Below are 22,156 nucleotides of genomic sequence, written 5' to 3'. Positions count from 1 at the left end.
TTGTTTTCATTGGGCACACTATGCTACCCAACCATTCGGCTCCACTCGTCCTAGTTTCATATTGAACCATTTCAGAACAGTTTGGGATAAATATTGACTGCATCGATGTCAACCGCATTAATAATGTAATTCTGCATTATTTATGTCATTTTTGTCTAACTTGATTGATTGTCGGACAGTGCTGGGGGAGGGTTGGCCGAGATATGGCAGAGAAATGACTCTCACTTTATATTATACCATTATTAAATGGTTTAAGACGGCACCAGGGAACTGTAGGTAATCTAGAACATTTAACATTTTCCTTTTAGTGTTCCAAGCACCATAACCACTGTTATAGTGCTTAGTCTTACACAGTTTGCTAACTTACTCATGGCGAGCACCAGGGTGCTCATAGCACCATAGCCACTGTTTTTATGAAAAAATTCTCTATTTTCCCCTTTGGTCAATACCAATTTTTTTTCACCAGTAGCTAAAATAATTAGATGATATTAATCATCTCAACAATAGGTTTTTAACTGTAGTGCAATTGCCTTCACCAGTGAAACCCCCTTCGTATCTTGGTAACCATCTAATTAAGGTGTTTACCAAAATGTATATTAATGTTAATTTTATTAAGTTTAACGAATGGGTCAGTGGGTTAATGTTAAAATTGAAAATAGTCGTTGTGTAATGTAAGTACCGTACATTTTTTTTTCCCCTTCTCATAATGCATCTGTGTGCATTTCCCGAAGTCTGGCAGCTAGGTAGTTAAACATGATTGTAACACAGGATTTATGAACCATTTTAGCCTTTCTCTGTGTGCAGATGCACAGCTCTTTCCTCTGTGTCCTGCCACTCACGCATGGGGGACTTGCTTTGAACAAATGGCTAAAGTGCAAAATCACCTCTCAACGCACCTGGCTCTTCTGCTTCCCAAACTACAGAGTGCCTGTTGCCATGGAAGCCTCCTCATACCTTTTGCATGGAAGACTCATGCAGACTAAAAAAAAATCTCAGACTTTTATCTTGGGATCCATACAATGTATAAGATGTGTCAATTCATAGGGGGGTGCATTTGGATGCTCCAGTTCTCTTAAATCCTAACCTTCTGCTGGCTGACGTTGGCTAATCCAGAAACAGATGCTGCTGCAGCTATTTGTTGATTTAGTTTCCATGGAGACACGATACATTCGTCTACAGCAGGAAGCTCCCTGCACATTGGCTGATTTGATAGAAAGCAAATCTTGAGGTAGGTATTGATGACTGCAATGATAATTGCTCATACCTTTTAGCATTCAGCTTGCACTACATTATCCATGCACTGTGAGATAAGGCATAACACAAATTCCATGCCATCTAAAATCGGGAGGTAGCTTGGCTTGTCCTATTCAGAAGAAGGAGGCCCGGTGACCTAGACGTCAGTGCTGATCAGCTTGTTATACAGTGAATGGAACTGATTGGAATATTGGGAGCGGTGACTCTTGAGTCTTCCTGCAGCCTTTGTCAGCGTGCAAACGCCTCTCTTGAGTGAACGACCTCAAAGGATGCGAGCAACAGTAAGTGAAAGTGGCTTGGGATTGGTTTTTTTTTTTTTTTTTTTTTCTCTCTCTTGTCTTTCTTTAAATGATAGGCGTTAGATCATGCATGCTGGCCGATTTACTGTGACTAATGTGCAGTGTTAAGGGAAAAGTGGTAAATGCAAGGATGGATTGTGTGCGAGAGCAAGGATCTGCTTGCTCAGGACATCTATCCAATTTTTCGGCGTGAGACTTGGGTGGTGTTTGCCATTGTGTCTCAGTGCAAGCCTGCAGTGATTTCAATACATTTGGTACTTGGCAAAGGGATGTATTCGATATTATTTCTTGCAGAGCATTGCTCTGTTTGATCACAGGGAATGTCTGCAGCCCACGTCGGGTATTTTAGATAAATAACAACAAAAAATGTCACAGTGAGTTTAACTCATTACAAAATAACATTATCCATCTGCCTTTTATCTTAATTATTATTGTAACATATTTTTGTAAGCCTTTGCGTTTCTTTTTAGGATAAGCTAAATGCATTGCCTGTACTTTGAGAATAGAAGGGTTAAAGATGTATCATGCTTATTTAAGCAAATTTGAGATCTCTTACACATGCTTTGTCACACACAGTTGGATTTCTATACTGAAAAGGTTCACTACAGAGCTCAATTATTGTAAACTAAAACCTATAAGGTAGGCTCATTAGGTAGTGTGCACATCGGACACTTTATCATATATACGAGAATAATTTCCATAAATGTTTCTATCAACCATGTGCACACACTGTTATTCAGGCCCTCTTTTGCTATCTGCGTTATATACAAAATATAAATTACAGTTCTCATGGTTATTTTATAAATGTCTTTCTCTTGAAAGAAAATGTTTTCAAAGTTACTGGTGATTTTTAAAGTTAGCGGATTAATGGGAAGTTTCTCTAATACATACAGCAATTACATAATTGTGGGGGGGGGGCAATCCTATTAGTGGATACTTTGTAAGGCGCCTCTGATCAGAAGAAAAATGGTGTAGAGTGGAAACTGTTTGGAATTTCATTGAAAAATCTGATTTTTAGCTTGATATAAAACATTTTCATGAGAGCAGTCAAATATTCCACAGGTTTTTAACTGTTAAATTATGTATATATTATTATTCTGCAGTGCTTTACTGTTACGGAATGGGAATATTTGACCAAATGTAATTGAGACACAGAATAGATCGCGGATGAGATGTGATGAGTTTACAATCTGCACTGAAACTGTTCTTATACTGCTACATACGTACTATGCAGGCAGCCTGGTAGCCTCCAACAATTATAGTAGACGTATTTCAGGCGCTGACAAGCTAGAGATTGACTACACATGGCTTGAACATATCACCATGAAAATAATGTTTTGCTACAAAACATTTCCTTCCTAATGTTTGCTGCAGAGTCTGTTGACATGTCTGTGTTGGAGGCGGTGGTACTTTCAGTACATCTTTTCATTTTAATGGTATGCTCAGTTACAGTTTGCAGATTTGCATCTGTCAGCCCCTGCTGCGTGTAATGTCATGTTTGGCGGATACGTGTGTATTCATTCATAGTGTAGTCTGAGGCCAGGGGGAAGGCCTGAAATGAAATCATACGCTCCCCCCCCCCATGGGTGGCCAAAGAGGCTAATAATAATAATAATAATAATAATAATTATGCGTGATCTTAAGCAGTCAGTGTTTGAATGGCAGAGGTAGTTTGCGGTCTAAAGTGTTTTCAAGTTCCGTCGCACTTGACATTTTTTGGACAGAGGCACTGATTGGGTTACTGCAGGACTGGACAGGATTGGACTGACCACTGGGTGTATTAAAGTGTGCGGCAAACAAAGTCTAGCAACAATGCAGCAGATTCTCACGCTGCTGATTTTTCACCCCTGATTTATGTGGTTTTAAAGGTATGCCTGTATGGAAACACAACACTGTCAATGAAATTGATATGTAGTATACATTTTCAATTTTGAAGTTGTAACAAAGCTAAAGGGAGGATTTCATGGCTTTGTGTAAACGATGCAGAATGGTACACATACGTAGTTCTTATTCTACATCTTGATATCCGCTTGCTAGGAGTTGTGTTGGCTTGAGTAAGGTACAATCAAAATGTGCTGATTATCTCCTAACATCCTGATCATGATCACATCTAGTGAACTCTAAAATATATGGAGATCACCCTTATCAGTTTGGGCAATCTGGTTATTTGTTGAGTATTTCTGATGGGCATTGTATTGTTAGGGCCAGCAATTGCTATAGAAGATATTGTAAAGGAAAACTAAAGGCACCAAGACCACTTCATTGAGATGAAGTGATCTGGGTACCATGCACCTGTCTGTTTTAACCCTGCAGATTAAAATATTGCCGTTCTGCAGGCTGTTGTACTGACAGCCACTATAGGCGCTTGTGCCAAAATAACGGAGAGAAAAAGTGTTCTACTGAGGTTGAGCAATGAGCAATTTGACTGGCTGAGATCACTCATCCCGGTGATGTCAGCCAAGCGGAGTAGCATCCCGGATAGCAGTGCGAGGGAGATAGGTAAGTAAACACACCTTTTTAACCCTTGCAGCTGGTGCCCGTCTGGGCACTATAACGCTAGCAATGCACATTTGTGTATTCTACAGGTGATTCCTCTGCACTGATAGAGTAAGACTCAAAAAACATTGTGTTTAAATGCTGTACAAGCGCTTTAGGTGCAAAAATGCAGCTCTGAGTTGCATTGGATAGTATCGTCGACGATGGGGAGGGACCTGTATATAAATGGGTACAGGGGCCCTATACTGAGCCGATGAGAGCAAAGTGATTCAAAGTCCTGCAAGGCATTCGCCAGCGAAAATCCATGAGCATGAGAACCATAATTTACCCGGTATTTCTAAGTAAGACTTTTAACCCCTTAAGGACCAAACTTCTGGAATAAAAGGGAATCATGACATGTCACACATGTCATGTGTCCTTAAGGGGTTAAAAGGAAAACTTTTTACTAATCACTAATACTTCAGAATGCACTGGCTCCGTATGATCTGAACCTTTCATGTGTGGCCTCTGTAATTTTAACCTAATGCACGTTTTCATTTTGAAGTGTGATTCCAAAAATAGTTCTGTTGGCCATTTATATAGCAATAATGTGCCGGTCATAAAGTACTCCCTTTGGTTCACGTAATGTATGATTCTCATCTTTCTCTTTATTAGATTTCAAATTCCCACGATGGGCAGTAAGGATTCTAGCAGACGTCTGATTTGGAAATATTTGAGACTTAACATATTGCCCCTCAGCTGAACAAATCTTAATAGTCCATGTTTTATTGCATAGATGTTTAAATATTAATAATTAAACTGAATGTGCCTGTGTGGTACATAGATTTCCTAGACAATATGTTACTTGATAAGTGTTATGTGTGTTGAGGTGATCCCAGCCCTGCTTTTAAATCGTGATGGCTGTATATCGTTCACCAACATAGGCCAGGGAATATTCTGTTTATATGTTGGGAACTGTAGACAACATCATTAAAAACTTTTCATATGCTCAAAAAAATAAATAAATTAAACCTGGTGGCTGTAGACTAAAGGGGTGCTCTTAGCATCTCATTGTAGTTACGGTTTAAAGTGTATTTTTGTGCCGTTGCTTTGTATCTCCTCTAAGAGACGGGAACTGTCACCGTCTGGAGACTTTGCAGAATATGCAAAGATCACAGATGAAGATCCGGTAGCTTGGAGGCGGGAGGGGGGGGGGGGAGAGCAGCTAAAGGTGAAATTTACCTACCTGAACCTGTATCTCATGGGCGCCACCATTTTCTTCTGGCTGATCCTCTTCTGCAGCGCAATAGGCCAACGGCACTGATGTACAGCATTGAGGTCTATTGAGGATCCTGCGAGACCGTGGTATCCACCACAGATACAGCTAATATCTTTGCAGCCGTCACTGTTGACTGCTGGGAGATCAACCCTTGTAGACTGCGGTTGCTCCACCCATTAACTAGAACTGTCAGGCGTAGAAAAAATACTTAGAAAAAGTGGTCCCTACTTTGTTTCTGTATCTCTTTTGACTTGGTTGGTATTTCAGTGAAATTCTAACACAGTCGGTATGAGTATTTTTTTTTTTTTTAATTCTTTATTTTTGCGTTGACAGAAATGCGACAGTATGACAAGGTAGGCTTTCACTGAAGCCAATTCACTGTATGCGTATCTCTTGGTTACAGAAAGAAAGGTCACCTGGTTAGTGCATATATTGTGTCATACATTAGCATTTGTCTGGTGTGCATTCCATCAGAATTTTACATATTTTGTCATTTTCTTTTTGGTGTTTTTGTGTTTGTTATTAAATTATTTCTGGTTTTGTTTTTCGTTAGCTTTCTTTTGGGTGTAGGGTGCATACCCTGAGACCGTATTGTGTGGTTTCTTATTTAGAGGGGAAACTTGTCCGTTGCGCTCTGTCGTTCAGCTTTGTGCTGTTTCGTGTTATGAGTGTGCTGCACTGTTGGGGTTTGAGCCATGGGGTGTATGTTGGATACTTATGGACAACTGTTTTGGAGTCCTGCAGGGCTTTGTATCCAGGTGTTGTCTTGGGTGGCCCGCCCGAGCCTGATGTACGGGTGTAGGAGTTTTCGATTATGGGATGCCCTGATCTTGTGCCCGGTGCCCGCCATGGCCTTTAATTCCATGCAGTGCCCCATCGGTCCCAGATTTTGTGGAAGGATCTGGTGTTCTCGTGAATAAGTGTGGACAATTCGTCCATGGTTTCTCTGATTTTTCTTGCAGCTTCAATGAGTGGCTATCATTCTCCGCGTTGCCAGCGCCACCTTCGCCAATAATTTATTTTGTGCCTGGTCTGTTCCTCGCTGGGTTTAGATTGTAACCAGATCCATGGATCTAAGGAGAGGTCTATTTGTAGTGCTCTGGAGGTAAGACTGGCAACCTCACTCCATAGTTGGGAAATGTGGTTACATTCCCACCACATATGGATGGATGTTCCCACTTCCCATCTCTCCAAAGCCCTTCCAGCAGCAATCAGACTCTGACCGTTGCATTTGTTTGAGTCTCAGGGGGGGTAAGATACCAGCGGAGCAGGGTTTAAATGCCTGTTCTTTATGATTGACACCTATTGTAATTGATGCCGTGGCCTCCCAAATGTCCACCCAGTCTGATGGGACCCGGAGGGGCCCAGATCTCTCTCCCAGGCAGCCACATATGAGAAGGCTTCCAAGGGGGTGTTTAGTGTCAGAATGTTGTATAGGATGGAGATTTGGCCTTTTTGTATGGGAGTTTGTAGGCACATTTTCTCGACTCTAGTGAGCTGCGCCGTTGCGGCTGCTTTGATGTTTGGGGTGGACAAAAAACTGCAGAGGCGGAAGTGATGATCGAAAGTGTTGAAGGGAGTGTTTTGTGGCAGATCGGTGAAGGGGAGAATGGGGGGAGGCAGTTTTCCAGCCTTGAGTGTTTTTTGATAGTTATTGGATTGTTTTTAAAAAGTCTGCATGCACGTCGTTTGTGACAGGTGAAACTAATTGAGTAAAGTGTCTTTGTATGCAATTTAAAAACCATTCTTCATGACAGGTCAAGCTAATGAAAATCCTATGTCTGTTCCTTATGACACAAATCACTTAGTTCTACATGCTACTGAGTTGTTTTTTTTGTTAAAGGCAATCACATTACTGACACAATTATGATTTTCAGCTTTTAACTGGCCTCCTGTTTTTCCCAGCATGCACTTGACTGCACTTCTTGGCTGTCGAGATTAGTCTGGGCCAAATTAGCAATTATGTACTTGTTGTTAATTCAGAAACATAATTCATTAATCCATTTTTTGGGGGTATATTTCATACCAGTCTGTCAAATTGCTGTGGTCTGGCACTCTGAGAGTCCAGCAAAGAATAAAGTCTCTGAAAAGGCCTCCTCAAAACGTGGTCAGTTTTCGATCTGAACAGCTTCATTGACTCTGCTTGATTCCATGAAGGAGCTCCTGTATCTATCCACTAAACCGCATATGGTTAGTAACAACTGTAAATTGTGCATCTTAATGTGACACCGTTTCACATTTCCCTCTCAAGATTTGTTTATATAGGCTCACAGACCACTTTATCTCATTGAAGTAGTCTGGGTGCAGGGTCCCATTCCCATAACTCGGCAAGGTAAAACATTGCAGTTTCAGAGAAACTACAATGTTTATATTGCAGGGTTAACTCCTCCTTTAGTGGCTATCTACCAGACAGCCACTAGAAGCGCTTCCTGCTGAAAGGCATCAGAAGTCAGTGAGTGGCCGGGATTTATTACTTACAGCAGTCTGAGAAGAGAATATTGCGCAGTTCAGGATTGACTGTGGAATTGTTACTCTGTGCAGAATCTGAGGGTTTACAGTAGGGGATGCACAACTTTCTTAGAGAGAGGGAAATATTATTATTTATATAGCTCCAACATATACTGCAGAGCTTTACATGAAAATGGGGATATTTGACAACAAGTAATTTCCATACCGAATATAACAGAGACCAGGTGAAGAAGGCCCTGCTCAAATGAGCTTACAGTCTATGTGGATGGGGCAAAGACACACAGGAGAAATAACAGCATGTCAGATGTAATCGGGATTGATGGATGAAATACCTGAGTCAAAATAAAACCGTAAAAACGGTGACCGGCCAGTGGCAGTAGAGAGTAAGCTATGGAGCCAAGGGAACTGATGAGGTTGGTGCAATGAGACAAAAGTCACCCAGGACGATGGTAAGCTTTTCTAAAGAGGTGTGTTTTCAGTGACCTCTTAAAGGACTGGAGGCTAGGAGGGAGTCTGATGGCATAGGGTCTGCAAATTTTAAAGGAAAGGTGCAGCCCGTGAAAAATCTTGCAGATAAGAGTTGACCATGTGGGAACGATCAGATGTCAGCAGAAGGTGATTTGCAGAGCGAAGGGAATGAAAAGGGGTTTATTTGTGGAGTAAGGAAAAAAAAATGTATTTAGTGGTGTTGGTGAAATCACTGAAACTAAAGCCATAGGATGTCATTAAGATGGACGTGCTTGGAACTTGGAAGTGATGTTTCTGATGTCTGTTTGCAGAATGCTAAACAAAATCTGTAGCATTCCTTGAAGATTTTCATCTTCTCTCATCCTCCCAAATTATGTCTGCTTCTGCAACCTCTTTACAGTCACCCTCTTCCCTTGTGTCTTTCCCCACCATCCCTTCCTTCTCTCCTGATCACCCCCTGCCTTGTCTCTCTCCCCAGTACTTCTTTTCTCTGTGCCCTTTTCACACTCCCCCAGGTGTATTTCCATAGCCCTCTGTTTTACAGTGATAGTCCTCTGACAAGCCCCATACCTGGAAGTTGTCTGCTTTCTGTAACAGGCTGTGCTTATCTCCACATATGCACAATGTGAAGAGAGAGCAGGGGATATGAGGTCATTTACAGTCCCCTTCTCTCATCCTTCACACACAGCGCAGAGCCGTAAAGCTGAGGAAGACTCCTGTTGTTAGGTCTTACATAATGGAAGACTGACGTTGACGCATATCCATTGGCCGACTGTGGTGATGCAATTTCCTTTGACAGCAGGCACGCATTCTCAGTTGCCGTTACACATAATTTTGTACGATAAGGGTTGCAGGTCAGTGGTCATGCATTTGTTGACCGTAGTGGTCCTCCATTTGCTGGCCACCCCTAGATTACAGGAAGCGAGAAACATTCGGAGGTGAAACTTTTCCAGATGTAAAAAAAAAACAAAAAACAATGTTTGCATAATTTTAGAGTTTAGTGAATAAGTCAAAACACTTTCAGATTAATTACAATGAGACTGATGTAATATATGCAAATCCACATGGTATTCTTTGATATACATAATTTAGCAGCCTTTTGTTGTGGAACTCGTAATGTGTCTGTATTTATAATTAGAGTACCTTATTAAGCAGAATACAATGTTAAGAGATGTATGCCTGTGATGACTTGTGCTGTCTCAGCCACCTGTCTTAGGAAATAAAGGTTTACAGATTCCAATTAAGCTGAGCTTTTATTACCAGTTAGACCTTGCTCAACATATTAAACTTATTAAACATATTAAACTAGGAGAATAAATCACACATTTTACACTAAGCAAAAGATCATCCTCATTTTATATAATGCGCATTGAGAAATAGCCATTTAGTCCTGGCTATCAGTAGTAAACTGTTTACAATAATTAATAGGCTAGGATTTTCATGTTAGACTAATGGTTACCAGGTTAGGAATACAGGGTAGTGTTGGTACTTAAAAATTTTTTTTTTATATATATATATATATTTATATATATATATAAGTGTGATACAGTATGCACAATCAATCTTGCGCTATACAAGAATGCACTCATGAGATGGCGTAGAATAAAGCGCTCATAAGGTGCCTCCCCCGATTATGTGGGGGGGGCTAGTGGTCCCCTTTTCACTGCAAGGTAACCAATGGTACACAGGACTTCAAATGGGTGAGGATAGAAAAATCAGCTGTTTTATTGGTTTAAAATGTGAACAATCACCATCAGCATAGTTCCGTAAGGAACTTCCTCAGGGACCGTGATAACAATAAAATCAAACACAGTATTACAAAATGTAAACATATCCGAGGGTCAGGAATACATGTTTGTGTTCCTGACCCTATAGTGTTCCTTTAAGTTAAAAAAAACAAACAAACATAAAATAGAATACTGATGAATAAAGGTTAATGAAGAAATATGCAGGCTAGTTTTAAAAAAAAAAAAAACAATGTCCTTTTATGGTACAGAATTAGTCAATTGTTATTACTTAAAACACATCTGTTATAAATGTGGCCCATTCAAAAACCAAAAAAAAAAAAATATCAATGAAGTGGTCTGGTTGCTATGTCCCCCCAGAATGGCAATGATTTCATTACAGGATCTAAATGCCTTTAGTGGCTGTCACTCAGACAGCCCCTAGACGTGCTTCAGATGAAATAGCAGAGTAAAACTAGTAAAGACCATCTGATACGGTGTTTTCCCATGCATGCGCCTTCCAATGCTTTCCTACGGAAAAGTCAAAATAAAGACCACAGGTGAGGAGTCCTTTCCCATACAAGCTTACAGTCCAGCCTAAAACTTAAAATTGTACCCAAAATGGCGGAATTGGAATAGGGTCTTTGGGTCCCCCCCACCCTTAGGGTCCTCCTCCCGCCGGGCTTAAGGGGTTAAACACTTACCTTTCTCCAGCGCCGGGCTCCCTCTGCGCTAGGGACTCTCCTGCCTCTTCTGACGTCATCTGCCTAATGCGCATTCTCAATGCTTTCCTATGGACGGCAGCGTCTTCTCACTGTGAGAAGTGCGGAATCGCCTCTAGCGGCTGTCAATGAGACAGCCACTAGAGGCTGGATTAACCCTAATGTAAACATAGCAGTTTCTCTGAAACTGCTATGTTTACAGTTGCAGGGTTAACCCCAGAGGGACCTGGCACCTAGACCACTTCATTGAGCTGAAGTGGTCTGGGTGCCAATAGTGGTCCTTTAACTCTTTTGGTCTAACATGTTAAATTCATTTTGAATCCCCAACTATTCAAAAACAGTTTACATATGTGCCCAAAACTTCCCTGTTGAGCACAAAACATGCTGGAACACACAGCAAAGGTTACTGAGCAGACACAAACAGAAATTGAAGTTGGCTACTTGTATGGTTAGAGCAGGACTCGGAAGCAAAAAAATCAATTTCTAAATATTTACAACTCTGTGGTATACAGGGTTCTTCAAACTCTGGCCTTCCAGATGTTGCTGAACTACACCTCCCATGGTTCTCAGACTATTTAATTCAAGGAATCATTGGACTTTAGCTCAGCAACTTTTGGAGGGCTAGAGTTTGGAGAACCCTGGTCTCTATGGCGGTTTTCATTTCCATGGTCTACTTTACACACAACTCGGCAGTTGATGAGACCAAAACCATCTTGTCTTGTAACTACAATCATCCCATGGTAACAGTCTCTTAGATCACATTTATTTCACATGATGTTTGGTTTGAACAACTGATCCTCTTGACCATGCCTGTACTCTTTAATGAAAAGAGTTGCTGATTATAAGATGTGCAAGATAATTGCACTAATGCAAAGTGTACCTAATAAAGTAGCCACTGATTAAATCTATGTATATACAAAATTACTGTTGTGCATCGACAACATTTCTCAAATTGGACGTTGAGAAATCCTTCTTAGAGCTAGAAACTCAAGAAATCATGTTTTCACAACTTTCCCAGAGATCCCAGTTAGACGTGCAATGAGCATAGATAGGCATAATTACAGACCTCATACTGAAGTTCTGCATATAATTGTTGTAATGGAACACCAGCTATTTTATTTTAAATCCAAAGCGTTGGCTATGATTCAAGAGAATTAGTGCCCAGAAATTTTGACCTTGTTGGGTCTCATCAGCATAGCACAGCTTCTTGTTTGGAAGGTAATGTCTCTCTGGGAGTATATAGCTAGGTACCAAAAAGTTTGTGGTGGGATCAAACACGAAAAACTTCCACAGTGTGCAAATTCAAAAATTGTTATTCTTCACCTGCATATCTCAAATTGGACTTTGAGAAGACATTCTTGGATATAGGAACTCAAGAAATCATGTTTCCACAACAACACAGAAGTTCCCAGTTTGACATACAAATGAGCACAGGCAGACATCATATTTTCTGCCTTTTTTTTTTAGCCCTTACACATTGTGCATTTAGTTCATTGCAGAATTATCGAAATGGCCCACATGATATGCAGATAAGAAAAACTAAATCTTTAAATGTATAGTTTTAATATGTGATCACACAATGAGAAATTATAAGGCAATGGGAAATGTAGAAATCCCTGTACTCCAAGGAAAGGTGAGCTGACAGGTTTGTTTTCAGTTACGTGCTCTACATCACTCCAAAGCCAAGATCATTAATGGATTTTTATGAATTGACTTTGAGACTCTTCAAAATAAATATTCAGTTGCCACCACAAACTTTCTGTGTATAGTATTCTATTCACCAATTGTGGTAACCACATAGCAGTTCTACAATTAATTAAGAACTTGCCAGGATTTAAAGGTATTTACCTGTATTCAAGTAGGAGTCCCAATCATGATATACTTGTAAGGAACACATACACAGAAAGATTAAAGGGCTACTCCAACCAATTCTTGTTTTGTTTTGTGTTTTCAAATTTACAGTGCTCCGTTAGCTTTGTGTGTTTGTAAAACCTGGAATCCAGCGCTGGGAGAGGTTCTTCCACATCCCTTCTGACATCCTGCTGCAGCAGTCCTTGCCTTTTCAAGGTCCATTCAGATGCGTCTCATTGAAGCATTTGATTGGACCGCCATTCTCAACAGCTTAGAGCGCTTGTGCACCCTCTGGACTAAGGACGGAGTTTAAAGAGTGGGCTGTACAACTCCAAGACACACAATCACTACAGCTCTGACATGTGCATACACATGTTACAGCCTCTTGTATACCTAAACGGACCCCTCTCTCTCACTCACACCACACCACACCACAAAAAGCCCATTCTATACACGCACGCTCATAATATCTGTGACGGCAGCACACTCAAGGGGAGAAGAGTGTAAAAGGGTGTGGACAAAGCACCTTTACCTGCTTAGACACAATCCTCATGCCTTAGTGAAGTAGTCCCTGGACGCTCAGGCCTCCAGGGACCCAAATTCTCATCTACGGAGAAGATGGAAATGACATCAGCAGTGAATGATTGATGACTGACCTCAAGAGAGAATTTACAAGCAATTATAAATGTTTTCTTGCAAAGTTATTCTTAAGACAAAATAATCCCTATTTATAATGTAATACCTTCTCGGAATTTCAATGCTGTCTAACATATAAATAGGCTTTTAGTAATGAAACTCCTCTTATTAGAAACTCATTGATGACCGTTTTCTGCAGTGCACAGCCATCTTAATCTGTCAGTGCATCACGGGTTATGTCTGTTGCATACAGGTGAAAACCACATGCTCTCCATACACCTTAAAGGAGCACTATCATGTCAGAAATAAAAGCCTGTATTTCTGGCACTGTAGGTCTATATGCACCATTTAGGTGACCGGCACCCCCTCTGTTAGCAAAATGATTTGCCGTGCACAGGTCTCCTTGCTACTGGCTGGGTCCCTGCTCCACCACTTTGACTTAGGTTTGATCTCAGTCAATCCAATGCCCTCCCGTAAAAAAGCATTGGGGGCTATCGCGCAAGTGCAGCAAAAGGCTGGGTTGCGTCTATGAGGAACATTTAGCGCCTCCACGCAGGACATGGAAACGCGTAGTGTCAGTGCGGCACGTCTGAGCGACGCCCACTCATAGTGTTACCAGGCACTCTAAAAAGGCAGTTTTTACATTAAACTCCTCCAGGGGCAGACAGTAGAAGACACCAGAACAACTACATTAAGCTGTAGTTGTTCAGGTGACTAGAGTGTCACTTTAAATTTTGACACAGGTGTCCTAGCAGGAAAGTAAAAATAAACTTCCAAGTTTTTCCTACAGGACTGTATCACAGTACAAAGCTTCATCATCCACTATGGTCTGAGCCTTTAATATAATGGTACAGTAGTGGAACTATGCACTAATAATGGGGGTAACTCTGCCACATCTCAACCTTTCCCACTCTTAAACTCTGAATTACCTCAGTAGCTGGGAGACAGGGTTAAAAAGTTAAAATAAAATAAAAATAACAAAAAGAACATTATAATTGTCGAGGCAGGTCTGTTGGGAAAGAATCATAGACTCTTGAGGATTGGTTGGAAAAACACTGCTTTAGGCCATTAATGTTTAGCATTAAACAATGATCTAGCAGTTCTTCAGAACATCTAGTCCATAAGATAAAAAGGTTGAATTAAGTCCTTCTATTAACTTGTGAAGGCTCGAAAGCAACTACATGCTTGGTAGCTGCAAAAATACAAATCTCATTAGAAGGAATTGCTATTGTAAATGGGAAACTGTTCTAGCACGAAATGTGATTATTAATAACTCTTGCTTTCTTTTCAGGTTATTGTGGTGCATGTCAACCCTGGGGAAACATTTACAATAAGAAGAGAAGATGGCCAGTTTCAATACTTTGCAGGTTAGGTTTCTATAGACATGAAATATTCATGGATCACTTCAACGGGTATTTCCTGTAATTTTGCTTTGCATTAAGGAGAATCTATGCACATTTTAAATAAGCCATCATATATTTTTTTTCCCTTTTTGCTTTTTTGCCTTTTTTTTTTTTCTTTTTCCTTTCTTTTCCTTCCTTTTCCTTTTCTTTCACATCAGAGTATGGTAGTTGTTGTTTCATGCTTTGTATATGTCAGAATTGACAATATCAAAGCCATCATATTTGTTTAAACGACCACTATAGTGCCAGGAAAACAAACTCGTTTTCCTGGCACTATCGTGCCCTGAGGGTGCCCCCCCCCGCCGGGCTGAAGGGGGAGGAAGGGGGTTAAACACACACCTTTCTCCTGCGCGGGCTCCCTCGGCGTTGGGGACTTTCCTCCTCCTTCAGTCGTCATCGGCTGAATGCGCATGCGGCGCATTCAGACAGTCCATAGGAAAGCATTCTCAATGCTTTCCTATGGACGCTGGCATCTTCTCACTGTGAAAATCTCAGTGAGAAGCGCGGAAGCGCCTCTAGCAGCTGTCAATGAGACGGCCACTAGAGGCTGGATTAACCCATTTGTAATCATAGCAGTTTCTTTGAAACTGCTATGTTTACAGCAGGCAGGATTAATCCTAGATGGACCTGGCACCCAGACCACTTCGTTGTGCTGAAGTGGTCTGGGTGCCTATAGTGGTCCTTTAACGACACAAATGCAAACATGTTTTCATATAGATCTTAATTTTCTCTGTAATTTTTAAATTAAATTCTTTGAGTAGCAGAATACTACCTAAAGGAACACTCCAGGCTCCAAAACAATTTAATCTAAATTAAGTTGTTAGACCATTTTCGAGCGTTTCTGGTCTCCGCTCCTTCCCTGGCGGCATTCGACTTCTGAAATTCTCTTACAAGATGGGCGACGTGCCGCCGGGCAGGGGCGCCGATTATTAACTGAGAGCGGTCAGCTGATGCTCCCAGCCAGTAAGTGCTACACATTCATTAAACTTGCTTGGAAACAAATCTACTTTTTCTAAGCCAGTTTTGTAAATGGGGAGTCACTGATTGGCTGAGAATGTTAGCTGACCACTCAGCTAGTCACTGGTGGCCCCTGTCCGGCGGAACTCTGTGTTTCCTGTAAGTGAAATTTCAGAAGCTGTATGCCGCCGAGGGGAGCAGAGAATGGTGCTGGAGGCAACTTCAGGCTTAAACCATTCGAAAATGGTTGAACCCCTGAAGGTAAGATTTCTCCAGTGGGAACCCTCAGCACCATAAGGCATGAGGTTATGATGCTTATACTGTCCCTTTAAAGGACCACTCAAGGCACCCAGACCACTTCAGCTTAATGAAGTGGTCTGGGTGCCAGGTCCCTCTAGGATTAACCCTTTTTTTTATAAACATAGCAGTTTCAGAGAAACTGCTATGTTTATACTGAGGGTTAATCCGGCCTCCAAAACCTCTAGTGGCTGTCTCATTGACAGCCGCTAGAGGCGCTTGCGTGCTTCTCACTGTGAAAATCACAGTGAGAGCACGCAAGCGTCCATAGGAAAGCATTTTAAATGCTTTCCTATGCGACCGGCTGAATGCGAGCGCGGCTCCTGCCGCGCATGCGCATTCAGCCGATGACGTCGCAAGGAAGAAGGAGAGGAGGAGTAGAGCTCCCCGCCCGGCGCTGGAGAAAGAGGTAAGTTTAACCCCTTCCTCCCCCCAGAGCCCGGCCCTGGCACTAGAGTGGTCCTTTAAACATACATTTGAGTCCTCTTTGTAGTTGGAAAAAATAAAATACAGCTAGACTTATATCCCTGGCACCAATACTACAAATGCATTTGTATGCTCAAATCTTTATAGTTTTTGCATAAAATAAATACATGTTTTGTAGAAAGCTGAACTATAAACCTGCCTCTTTAACCCGCACTGAATGGTCTAAACAACAAAACACTCCGCATTAGAAGGAGAGGACAGCCAGGGAGGAATAGAGTAAGGATATCACTTACTACCCGTTTGTAGTTTCTCTGACTGCAGCCAGGTTGAGCATTAAAACCAGCTCATTCAGTGCTGTTGGGGCCTTAGACTGTGTTCAAACCTTTGATAAGGAAGTCTTTCTAGAATGAGGGAGCGTGGCTAAAGAGGCAGACTTTGGGTGCAGCATTCTGCAAAACGTATGTTTATTTCGTGTACAAAACTAATTATTTGAGCATGCAGAAAATACAGCATATCAATGAAGCCAAGATCTATCAAATGTATTAGAGTTGTATTGGTGCCCGGAGTGTCCCTTTATAAGTATCAATGTAATTGGCACTGAAGTTGCACATTATAATTTGGCACTGACTTATCAGTAAAATTCCTTTTCTATGGTTCTTAACCAGCCTTTAGTCTAACTTAGCATCATTGGAAATGTAGTTCAAGATCAGCACAGACAAAGTTAGCCATCACTACTTTAGACTGAGGTTATTCTTCACAATAATAATACTCTACAAGTAGCAATATGTTGTAAAACAAAACAAATGTGATTGTAAGATACCTTAAAGTGCCTTGATCTAAAAAATAGAGTAATCACTGATAGAATGTGTCTGCAGATTCTTTTGTTGCCATGGTGATTGCACCATGGTGATTTCCCTGCCAATTCCATGGTTTGCTGTGCTGATTGGCTCATTTTTAGAAATTTGCATTAATTTAGCATCACAATAGTTTTATAAACCCCATTCACTGTCTTTGTTGATAGCTCCCAGTAATGTTTTTTTTAAAATGATTCTCTTCTAGTTCTTCTAGTTATATATTGTATATTGTTGTATGCGATCATCTTCTGCTTAACATGTACATTTTCTTGTATTGATTTTTCGCTATTATTGATATCACGCAAACATATTCTGTGACACTTTATAATGAGGGTAGCAAGGTGACTGTAATCTACCATTCTGTATTCAGCTTCTTGAAAAAAGAACTAAACATATGTTCGCTGATTTGTATGTTTGAAAAAATATCTGTTTTTGGATGGGTGGCAATTCCTTGGTGTAAAAACTGCTTTTAGTAAGGTCACTCACTTCTCATGTGCTCAGCTGTTACTTTCTTTTATATATTTTAGAATCTAGTGCAGGGTGACAATCTTCAGAAGTACCAGATCTGCTCCTTGTTACTAAAATATAATTAACCATGACACACTCCCCACATTGCCCTGTAATTCTGAACAAGGTACTTAAAGGGACACTCCAGGCACCCTGACCAGACCACTTCAGCTAATTGAAGTAGTCTGTGTGCTGTGACCCTTTTGCACTTAGTGCTGCAATGTAAAACATTGCAATTCCAGAGAACTGCAATGTTTACATTGCAGCTCGAAGTCTGCTCTCTGTGGCTGTCTAACAGACAGTCACTAGAGGGCTTCCGGAATCCAAACCGACCTTTGGTCTGTTATCTGACGCTGGACGTCCTCACGGACCTCCAGTATCAGATTTTCCCCATAGGAAAGAATTGAATAATGTTTTCCTATGGGGAGGTCTAATGCGCGTGCAGCCATTGTCGCGCATACGCATTAGGTCTCTCCCGCCAGGCTGACGTCGGCGGGGGAGGAGTGTGGGTGGAGTCTGACCCAGTGCCGGGGGACATCGGCGCTGAATTCAGGTAAGTAGCTGAAGGGGTTTTAACCCCTTCAGCGACATGGGTTGGGGGTGTGGGACAGAGGGGGGCACCCCAGGATTCTCTAGTGCCAGAAAAATGGGTTTGTTTTCCTGGCACTGGAGAGTCCCTTTAACCACTTAAGGACCAAACTTCCGGCATAAAAGTGAATCATGACATGTCACACATGTAATGTGTCGTTAAGTAATTAGACAATGAAGAATCCTACAGCATATGTATTATGCACACTGCAGGGCAATTCATGCATTTTCATAAATATGGCATGCGTGCGTGTTTGTCTGTGTCTCCTTTAAAACCCACAGATGTGAGTTTGAAAATTAGATGGTAATGTATATAAATATTCAATTTTTTTTTTATTGTGACACCTAGATTTTAGCAAATGCATATAAAATCATTCAACTTTCATCCCTTCCAGCTGAATTAACAATAAAAAAAATACCTTTCATGCCATTTTGGCTAAATCCTCAATTTTTGTTAAATGGGTTAATTTATTTGAATCTATACAGATCTGTTAATTATGGATACATGTAAATCCGTTACCTGCCTCATGTTTTTAAACAAGTCTGTTTTTTTTTTTTTTTTAAATATAACCATTTCAACAAGCTGAGGGGTGTTTATTGTTTTGCATTTATATTAAAAAAGTATATATAAAGATCTATCTATAGATTCCTACTCGTTTCCCTGTTGCCTTTAGTACTGTGAAAAATCTCTTTATAGTCTATCTGCCGTGCGGGTGATAAGCGGAAAAAAGATCACGGCTTATATATTGTTTAGCACATTCTGACAGAGAATGTGAAATATTGGCTCCTTTCTTGGGTGTTGTGACTGAAATAGAAATATCACGTCTATTACAGTAGGTTGAGTCGTGAATGTATGAATGGGGCGCCATTTGTAGCTGAATAATCCATTCATGAAAATCTGTGCACTGCAGAATTCATGAATGAACATGACTCATCGAGGGCACAGTCCCAAAGTCGCTGCTGCTAAGGGACATTAAATGCAGCTTGACATCACGAGGAAAAGCCATATTAATATAGATGATTTAACTAGGAGGAAATTGCTACGTGCTTAGAGAAATGGAAAATGCAGTATGCAAATCGAGATGAGTCACTCATAATTAAACAAGACCTAAAACATTTTAGGTGAAGATGAGCTGTTTAAATGTGTCAGATTTGAAGTGTTCACAAAGACAAAATTCTAGCCAAGCTATTTTCTTTCTGTTGGAATACATGTTATTTCAGTCTTAATCAGACAGTCTGAGTACAAAATAAGCTATACTATTTCTCAATTGGTCTTGAAAATTGTTCCGTCTATGCTTTTGAAAAGATCTTGTAAACTCATTGATCTGTTTCTTTCACTGTGCATTTTATCCTTTACTTTGCAAACTCCTTAACAACCGTCATGAATGCCCAGACTAATGCTTGGTTATTATTACTGGTATTCATATAGCGCCAGTATTACAAAAACTTACAGGAACGATAGGTTGAATAGGGCCCTGCTCAAACGAGCTTACAGTCTATAGGAGGTGGGGTGTAAAACATAACAGCACAGGAGGTAGCAATCAAACAAGGTGGAGTGAAGCAGAGCTGGAGGAGAGAGTAAAGTGCTGCCCTTTAGGGGAGGGCAAGGGACCGGTACGTAAGGTAGAGGTTACTCTGGTTACAAATAAAACTGATTCTTAAATGACAGAGAATCAAATTGTATCTATACTTTGTGCTTGGAGTATTGCTTGCAAATGTTTAGATTTCTCAAATGTTTACAGAAACAGCCCTTTCCCCCTCATGTCAGTCAGTTCAGTCTGTGACGATCGGCAGAGAGATAAGAAGCAATGGCTGGAAGGGGCCGTAGGGAGAAGGGACAAGCTCTGTGTGAGAGCAGCGTGGAGAGAAACAGCCAGATTGATTTATTGCATCAGTTTTTAAAGGCAATCTGAGAATGAAGAGACATACATAGTCGGAGGGGGGTGCCGCTTGGTTTGAAATCCAACAGTTAGTCTTCATTATCTTCCCTGTTTCTGTACAGGGAGTGAAGCAGTACAGATACTGTCTGATTTCAAACACTGTCTGACCCAAGGTGCATGTATATGGCTGAAGGATACTGTCGTATAGTAACGATTGCTAGGTTGCTTGGACATTCTACGTGAAAGTGTGTATGTTCCTTCCTAATACACGCACCACATTACATGTCGAGTGGTTAAGGATTCCATTTAGTCCTCCCTCCTCTTCAGCATTAATGTATAAACATTAGGACCAATTTTGCAAAACCTGCTATTAGCCTGTCACATCTAACACGTTGATTGCATTCTCACTGATGTGCATGATGACTTGTAAATAGAGTTCAGTGAGGCTCACGTCACATTGCCCCACAACTTCCAGTACAGTAGAATAGTTCAGAGAACAAGGAAATAAGCATATACACTTGGAGAGTCAAACTTTTTCTTGATGGGTGAGGGATCCAAAAACGACACATCCTCTCTATTGGATGTCTTATTTAATGTAGCAAAGTGAGCGCATGCTTTAATTTGCTTTGCTTTGGCATATTCTACAAGTGCTGAGTCTGTATGTTCCTGAATGTGGAAGAACTGATCCTCAGGAAAGTACAGGCATATAAGTATATCACCTAAGCTGTAAATTTCGTAAAATTATCGGAGTACCTACTGAAGGTAAACGTGTAGTCTACAGATTTTGTGGATTACAGGTACTTTTTAAAACTGTAACTTGCAAAATTAAGTCTTCTATCCACATGTTCCACTACATTGCTGTTTTAATCACGGATGTTTATAAAAAAAAAAAAAAAAATGCAGACGTCAGCACTGTCCGATAAAATGGAGAATAAGTTCCATCTATGATTTACGAATTGTAATAATTGGGTGTTTGGAGAATGGTTTATTTTTTATTCTTTATTTTTGTTGTTCATAATATAACAAAAACGCTTGCGCTGCCACGACAGCAGGAGCAAGCACAATAAGATCAACAGAGCGAGATATAATCATGGCATTGAAATACCAGCACAACTTTTTTAATTTATTTTTTTTAAAGAAACCTCCAAATTTAGGCTAGAATACTGCACAATTATAGAAAGTGGTCAAAGGATGTTATACTGCATATTATAGTCACAGTGTATTGGTACATAAGCGTCAAGCTATACTGCACTGTCAGGTGTGTTATCTCAGCTGGTTAACAGTATATAAGAAAGGAGAAACAGAAACGATGACCTCTCAGATATGCCAACATGAGGGAATCCACTAGGTAGACATCTAAAATATCTGCCAGTGTTAAACGGCAGGCCACTGGGAGACTACAAAAATATGCTGTGTTAGCCAAGTGATAAAAACAAAAAGGTAGGCATCTAATAGCAAACGGTAAATGAAAACACTCCAGCATAGAACCACTGCCAGTTACATGCTCAATGGTAAATAACATCAACCGTTCATTTGATGCCACAAGCATGCTTCAACTGGGAACCGGTACTGCAGTTCTCCACAAGGTGCCCGGTGTCACTGCTCCAGTATCCTCCTGGATTTAAGAGACCCGTCAGACCACAGAGATCTAGGAAACATTGTTCCAGCCCCTCTGCTTCCCAGGCCACCTAAATGGTGGGTTTTAACACTATAGGGTCAGGAAAAACATTTGCAAGTTCGTAACATGCACAATCCAGACTCCATAGTGTCTGTGTCTGTTTTTACACGCACGCATCCTTTCAGAGATGATTTCCAGCATTCTTTTTATTGAAGCATTGCCCTCGTGTGAGATAAATGTGTACAGCTATCTAGAAAAAAAGATTGATCTATTTTGGCTAATGACTATATCATGTTGTTTTTAAAAAATACAGAATAGTTCAACTTCCGATACAATATTGATCACTATAGGTTTGCCTTTTTATTTTCTGATTCGTATGAACTTTAGGCACATTAATTGTTCAATGTTATGATTTGATATTTTCTGATCTGCTATAAATATAAAATAGT

General features: G+C 40.6%; 1 protein-coding gene across 2 annotated transcripts in view; it reads left to right on the top strand.

Annotated features, from left to right (window-relative positions):
* FNDC3A (fibronectin type III domain containing 3A) overlaps positions 1-22,156 on the top strand; it is a 237,681-nt gene that overhangs the window by 128,997 nt on the left and 86,528 nt on the right. For both annotated transcript variants that reach the window (XM_063428709.1, XM_063428716.1), the window contains exon 3: positions 14,469-14,544. In XM_063428709.1, coding sequence (XP_063284779.1) covers positions 14,469-14,544 — 76 coding nt within the window. The remainder of the gene's footprint in view (positions 1-14,468; positions 14,545-22,156) is intronic.

This window comes from Pelobates fuscus, chromosome 1 (assembly GCF_036172605.1).
Source record: "Pelobates fuscus isolate aPelFus1 chromosome 1, aPelFus1.pri, whole genome shotgun sequence".
Classification (NCBI taxonomy): Eukaryota; Metazoa; Chordata; class Amphibia; order Anura; family Pelobatidae; genus Pelobates; species Pelobates fuscus.
The sequence above is the reverse complement of the archived record's forward strand: the minus strand, read 5'-3'. Positions and strand labels throughout refer to the sequence as shown.